Here is a 7,821-nt window from a genome sequence, read left to right as displayed (position 1 = left end):
ATTTGCTTTTACTTTTAAAAATAATTAAAAATTTTAAACTGCCTAAATAACTATATTATTAAAAAAAAATATTAGAAAAAAAAGTCACATAGTGAAAACAATTAACGAAATAAATGAATTCCACTAAATAAAAGAATAGGAAAGAATACCTGATTCACCTATGAATTAGAAATTAATTTTTTTTTCACTTTACTCTAAATTACCATAATTCGCCACAACGAGCCTATACAATGTATTTCTATTTGAAAAACAAATGGGTGTGGAGCATAAACTTCCTATGTTTTACATAAAACAAAAAATCGGAACATTATTGAAATTTTTTCAACATTTACACATACTCAACTCATATAACCTTACATATTACAACAAAATATTACATCGACGTCACATACATACAAAGTAATCAAAATACAAAATTTCCAGTAATTAAAACTGTTAAGTTGTACAAATTAATTCAGGGAATGCCGCAACTACTTCATCTAATACTTGGAAAATGTTTTTGTTTCTTAGTTTTTTTGGCTTTTAAATTTTGTTTTTGAATTTTTTTCAAATTCAACCTTTACATTCCAATGACGACACAAACTATTGAGTCACCTATACACATATGTATTTACATAAAGTGAAAAACAAAACTCACCTACACTGTGTGGTATGCTAATAACCATATGTGCCTACTTCTATTTCTCTCGTCTGTTTTGTAACATTGTTGTACACCTGTTTCTTTATTTGGTAGTGTGAAAATATGTAAACTGCATGCAAAATCAAAAATTATTTTTATTACAGTTATTAATTTACATATAAAATTGATTTTAATATTTTATAATATTTAATTTTTTTTTTATTAAATATTCAAATAATATAGACAGTAAAATATGATTGATGAAATGTTAGTGTGTTTAAATAAATTTTAATAATATTTTTATTGTCATACAGGAGTATGTATAATGCTGAATTGAGAATTTTAGTTGTGTTAAATGATGTCGAAAATAATAATTGTAATATTTCAAACGCAGAATAAAACATATGCAATGTAACGGTTTTAAACGAGCATCAAAAGGAACTTCAAGAGGAGCAGTCTCTTAACTATGTTGGACAGTTGCGTTGTTTTTGCGGCTCTCTAATCTGAGGTAGTTGAATCCAAATAAGTGGATGTGTTGATGTCCTAATCTTAACAATGAGGTAACTTAGATGTACATATCGGGACATAACGGCATAAACGAGTGCCGAGAACAACGATATTGTGCACGTTAAATGGTTGAAAGAATCGCCACGGTCGATCATTGGAACCTTTCTCATTCCCAAAAATTTTTGTCTCCCTTATGGACGAGAAGGAGGGAACTAGCCACAGTTAGTCCTCCAGGTGTGATGGCTGCAAATTCTTTCTAAATCATTGTGATTCTGAAAGATTATTATCAAAATCATGTGTACATACATAAGAGTACAAATACTTTTCATCAAAACAAAACACTGCTTAAGTTTAACCCTGTTGTATTAATATTAAAAATAGTTTCAAAATTTTATGTGTTGTCAGAATTAGTTCAATTTTTCTCTCATTATTTATTGTTATATTATTATAAATTTGAATTACAACGGTAATAGACTACAATGTGTATTGGTATGACATAACAAACTTTTGGTATGGGAGAGCGAATATAATGAATGCGAATTATAGCGAAAATAACCAAATTTATTATTTTCGGGGTTATCTAAAAAAAAAAAAAATTAAAAAAAAGAAACTATCGAATAGGCTTAAAATAAATTTTCGGAATTTCAAAATTTATAGTGAAAGAAGAAAATAAATTTTATAAATTATTTAGAAGTTTGATTTAACTCTAGGATATTTGATCAATTCGAGCCCAATCAATATTCTAACTTATATTTTTTACAATAAAAAAAAACAACAATTTACAATTCCTTTTTATTTTTAATTTATTACTTAGGAGTTATAACATAGCTGCCAGAGAAACTTTATTCATATTCCCAATTAAGAAAGTTTCGGATTATCGTCACCATTACAGTATCATCGTAATGTAGGGGTTAAGGTGTTCGATGCGTTCAAATGTTCGAAGTATTTACAGACGACTAGTAAGTGTTTGTTGTTCGGTGCTATATGCACGATTAAAACTAAAAAATAAGTTCTAAGTTCGAAAACTGTTCTGAGATGAGTGGAACCCAAAGACTATATACTCCTTTACTAATAGAGAATTCGTCCCTTCCTCAAAGTTGTATCATTTATTCAAAGATTTTTTTTCAATATTCCTCGAGAATATCACATAAAATTATTACAGAGTTGTCATAACAAAATGAGACCCAAAGTCATTATACCAAGACTGATAATACACAATTTAATTTCACCATATATAAGGCAAAGCAATTAGTTTTGAACGTCACTCAGGTGAATATTCGGTAATTTAATAATATAAAATATGTGCATCATGTCGTATACATACCAAACATGTTGTTGTGTCGGTTTGCTTCACACTGTTTTTGTACTTGTTTGATAATAAAATTTTAGGCATACACACGCCATACGTGACATTTTTTTATAAACAGATTCACAATGCTAACAAAAAAAGTGATTGTTTAGCTGATTAAAAGTAAATTGTAATTTAATTGAGTTATTTATTTAAAATAATAAAACTTGAGCAAAGTAAATGAGCAAAATAGAAATCCAAGCATATTTATAAAAATTGAAATTGATAGCATGTTTTGCATCAATATTTTATTTTTTAAGTATGCTATTAATATTTTTGTGCAACTAATATGCAATATTATTTATAATAGTTTTAAAGGTTTCTTTACCATATTACCAATGCTATATATTGTATATAAAATTTGTTCAGGGAATTTATAGGATTAATAGTGCTCGTACTAAGAATTTGTAATTATTTTAGTGACTGCTTATTGAAAAGTGAATAGTGAAGAGTAAAATTAAAAACGAAAATAATAAATTTGTTTTTTCGTAAAAGAAAAAAATTCGGTCAGTGTCTTGACCTTTAAACAGTTTTATAAACAGTCTGTGTCTAGATTTAATATTATTTTAAGTAGGTAAAAGTATAAAAATGGTTAACAAAATTTTAATTAAATCAGTTTAATTATAACCCGATTACACGTAACAAGATAGAGCAAAAAATTAAATTAAAAATTTAAAAAAAAAAATTAAAATGTTCAAATTAATATCAATAATTTTTGCCTTAAATTTTTATTCACAAATAATTGTCGCTGAACCACCACGTTCAAACGGATATCAAATTGACCGGCCTAGTCAACCATTTTTCCTTCCCGTAAAATCCAGTTTTCGGACTTCTCCAACTAATGGCAGACTAAGATATAATTTACCATCACGTAATTATGGTTCACCCCAAGCACCACCCTCTCCTAATTTTGCAACAGATTCTAGTGATTTAGGATTACAATTACCAGCTGCACCAACAACATTGAGACCAGAATATTCTGCTGAAATTCAAAATTCAGCTGAAACATTTGAAGATAATCGAAATGGTGGGGCTGAATTGGGACGTTTAACTGATTCAAGAAAACCACAAAGTGCTAAACAACAAGTTGAACAGCAACAACCACAGATTGCAATTCAACTTGGAATTCCGCAAGTTCAAAATGGATTTGCCCATGCTCTAGCTGTTTATAATCCATCAGCTCAACAACAACAACAACAATTAGTTACTCAATATCAAACAACTCCACAATTAGTTTTGGAACAACAACCTTTAGTTGCAGAACAAACAATAACTGCTACAGCACAGCCAACATTAGTAGCTCAACCAACATTAATCGGATCACAACCATTATTAGCTAGACAAACACTTTTTGCACAACAACCTTTAGTTGCTCAACAACCGTTAATTGCTCAATATCCCCAGCTAACATCAGGTCAACTTGTTGCTCAATATCGTGTTGCTCCTGTACAACAACAAGTATTTGGTAATTTACAAACCCATGCTATTCTAAATCCACAACAATATGTTCAAATTCAACCTGCTGCAGCACTACAAACTGTACAGCCGATTGTACCAGCAGCAGTACCAGAAACTAATATTCAACAAACGAGAATACAATCTCAACCAATTATTCAAGCAGTAGTTGGTAGATTACCAAGTGGAGAACCATTTGCACGTGCAAAAACAGGAAAATTACAAGCTCAACCAATTTCTAGTCAACAATATCAAATTCAATCAAATCAAATTTTAGGTAAATATCAAAACATTTTAGCACGTCAAGTTGCTGAAGCTCCAGCACAACAAGATGATCAACAAGTAGAACAACAACCTGGTTTTGCATATGCCGCTATAGGTTTTTAAATGAGAGAAAAGGCATTATTTTTTGGGCATTATTAGAAGTGTTTGAATATCCTTTGTGATAAATTAAAATTTAGGGCTTAATTTTAACAATTAATATAAAAAAAATTATTATAGTTTTGCTCTTATCTTTGTTATTTTTAAAACATCATTGTTGTTTAATTCATTTTTAAATATTAAATGATTTTATAATATTTTGCCAATTTAAAATTATTTTCGAAATAGATTTAAAAGTGTTATAAATAAAATAAGAACCATTGTAATACTAAATTTGGTGTTTTTTAAATTTAAAACAATGCTATTATTTTGAATACTCAATTGCTATACTGAACAATTGCTGAGCTGAATTGATGTCGAATCTACAGAATAAGTTAAAATATTCAAAATTTAATTTGAACTAAACTATTGGCTATGGTGGAATCATGAAATTTTAAGCCTGCTCAAGAAATTAGGAGAATATCGAATAACCAAGCTTTATAATTTTAAGACATTTGATGCTATAGACCATACAATACTGCTTGAACTTGGTAAAATGGATAAGGAGCATGAATAATTTAGGAACTACTTGTCAAATAGAATGCAGTAAGAGGAGTGTGATAGTGTTGGAAGTAAGGATGATAATATTAGTTTTGGTGTAATACAGGCAAGCAATTTAGAACCAAACCTTTTCTCTCGTTACATCAGCAACCTTTTAAATCTAAAGCTACATGAGAAATCACTTGTGTCGGCAGATGGCCTTAGGAAATCTCTATGGATATAAGGTAATAACATAAACTGCAAGGATTCACATGGAACACAACATTCTGATATTGAAACTTCTCATAAAAAGTGGGATGGTAATGCACGTACATTTCACCACACCAAATAGTATGAACAGCAAGGCTAATATTACGTTGTATACAGTAAACTTTAATGGGTTCGATACAAACAATGGGTACAATTTAGCATACAAATACTATAATGAATCTTCTACTGATATAAAAAAATTTAATAATGTTTACAAATATAAAAAGCAAATTAGTGAATTTTATTTAGGTATAGATTGGAGTGAATTGCTCTAATTTTGTGAATCCAAGTAATATTCTGCTTACTTTTGTAAAATAATTTAATATTTTTTCGTAATTGTTGTGAACTGAAGTTCCACGGTTTTAAAATATACTTTTCTTAATTGAATTACTAAGCTTATATGAAACAATATACGCTATTTTAAACTAATATAAACATTATGTACCCAGTCTCAGCGACGACTGGGCTCATTTGTGATAAATTTAGATGATTTGGTCAGTTAACGAGTCGTCATTGTTTTAGGCCCATTGTATAATCTCATTTAGCTCTTCAAGAGTTTCCAATATCCGCAATTTTTGTGTTCTCTCGGTTGAGAAGATCATAGAATTGAGTATTTACTAGAGCAGGTTTCTACTATATTTTAAACTTAATCCTCTCATCCTTTAAACTAAAGTAAATAAAATTTATAATTGAGAATTTAATTTCTACATTTTATTAAACTACACCATATTAAAATTCAGGGTTCTAAACCTCTAATAATTCTTATATAATTGCCCTTTAATGCGTGAACTTTAAATTTTATATAAGTACTTTTTGTTTGAATTTCAAAAAATCAAAAAAACAAAATAGCGTGTTTCGATAATTAGAATTTTTTGTTGCATTAAAAAAGTTTTTTTTTAATTCAAAAAAAAAATTTGTTGTGCTCTGATTTTTAAAATTTCGCTATAGAAAAAATATTCAAAAGTTTTTCCTTTTTTTTTTATTATGAATAATTAAAAAGAAGAAAAAAAATAAATTTTTTAACCCTTACATTCATTATTCAAGGCATAGCTACTTCATTAAAAATTTAAAAATGGAATTTAAGAGAGAAAAAAAAACGAAAAAAAGGAGAAGAGAAAGAGAAAATAACAGAGAAAATTAACTGTAAAATTAAAATTAACTTTTAATGCGTATAACAAAAAGTTATCCGAAAGTTTTTTTCCTGTTCAAGTAAAGAACGGATTTCCAGTATTTTCATGTGCATAATGACGACAGGGGTAACAATGACTGCAATTCTTTATTAGGACAAAAGTTAATTTTTTTTTCTTGAATACAAATAACTGTTTTTTTTCTGCCTTATTGTAAAGAGGTCAAATTACTGATTTTGTCTTAAGAGGATTATAATTTTAATAAAACATAATAGTTACACGTTCCTATACTAAAAAATCCTTATGTTATCGTGAAGTTGTGTAAGAATTATAAATATATTTTAATATAGAGTAAAGTGTGTGTATATTAAACGCATTTTAAGGATATTTTTTTAGTTTTGTACTCAAAAGTTTTCAAAATGAATGAAATATAGGAAATTATTATTGCACTTCTAGTGTCCCCTTTGAACTGGAACATTTTCATTTCTATTCTTGTTTAATTCTCCTTTCCTTTCCTGTTTTCTCGATTTTCTTTGCCTTTATTAGTACTTAACTTATATATTTTCACTTTTATATTACATTGGTCTTTTGTAATATAATACTTTGACCACGTATACAAACAATAATTGTAACATTTTGTTATATGGGCCCCTTTATAACATTATACGAAGTGGATAACGAGAGCGATAAAGAATAACAAATTTATGCTAGATGAGTGTAATGGGGAACAGAGGGAGCAGGAATAACTATACACGGACTATGTGTTTAATATCTTTCAATTTCAAGCGTGTTTGAAGTAAGTGTTTTTTTGAAAATCAACTATCCAAAAAATCGAAATAAAATATTTTTGTTTGAAATTGAAAATTTGATATCCTAGACTTTATTGTTGCCATATTTATTTACTTTCATTTACTGTTTATTTGTGTATAAACTGTGTTAGTAATATAATATATGTAGTCGTATTCATGTATTCAAAATTTGTTTTCAAAAATAATTTATGGAAAACTCATTTTCATGAAGTTTTGTAAGGGCAGTATACGCCTTTCTGTGGAATTGGAGAACATACTGTTCGTTGAAAGCTAAGAAAGCAATCATAAAGAAGGTTCTTAAAAAATTCAAAAAAAACTTCCAATGGGAAGGCCAAGGAGTTTCTGAGAAGTTATAATTAGAAGCGAATTAAGCAAATTATAGGGTTGGGCAAGAATCAGGTGAGAATTCTCCCCGAATCATTGTAGCTTTAGAAGGCATTTCAGTAGTCTGGGACTGGAAAGTGAAAAAATTTGCATATTCTGTGGGGAATATGGAAAGAATTCAGTACACCTTTTGGTTATTGAATTCTTCTCATGAAGAGAGTGTGTTGCTCTCGTTCTCTGGAGAAAAGAAATACTATGATGAAATTTGCTCTTACGGCAGCGGAGTTGCGGTTGTCTGCGATCACTATTTTCTCTTTTATTCCAAAATATTCATTTATTAATTGAAAAAATATAAAATTTAAAAATTACTACTGCGAAGATTTTAAAAACATTTAAGGACTTATAAAATGCGTTTGTATAAACTTACAGAATTCCATGAAATAGCTCTGCCAAAAATTCCAT

At 28.5% G+C, this 7,821-nt stretch overlaps 1 protein-coding gene across 1 annotated transcript; it reads left to right on the top strand.

Annotated features, from left to right (window-relative positions):
• Positions 1–1,174: 1,174 nt before the first annotated feature.
• On the top strand, positions 1,175–4,316 carry LOC129612704 (putative uncharacterized protein DDB_G0271606). Its single transcript, XM_055526460.1, has 2 exons — positions 1,175–1,179; positions 3,323–4,316. Exons 1-2 carry the CDS (start codon positions 1,175–1,177, stop codon positions 4,314–4,316), a joined length of 999 nt encoding a protein of 332 aa, XP_055382435.1.
• Positions 4,317–7,821: the final 3,505 nt, after the last annotated feature.

This window comes from Condylostylus longicornis, unplaced genomic scaffold, assembly GCF_029603195.1.
Source record: "Condylostylus longicornis isolate FDR11 unplaced genomic scaffold, ASM2960319v2 ptg000076l, whole genome shotgun sequence".
Lineage (NCBI taxonomy): Eukaryota > Metazoa > Arthropoda > Insecta > Diptera > Dolichopodidae > Condylostylus > Condylostylus longicornis.
This window is presented reverse-complemented; position numbering and strand designations above follow the sequence as displayed.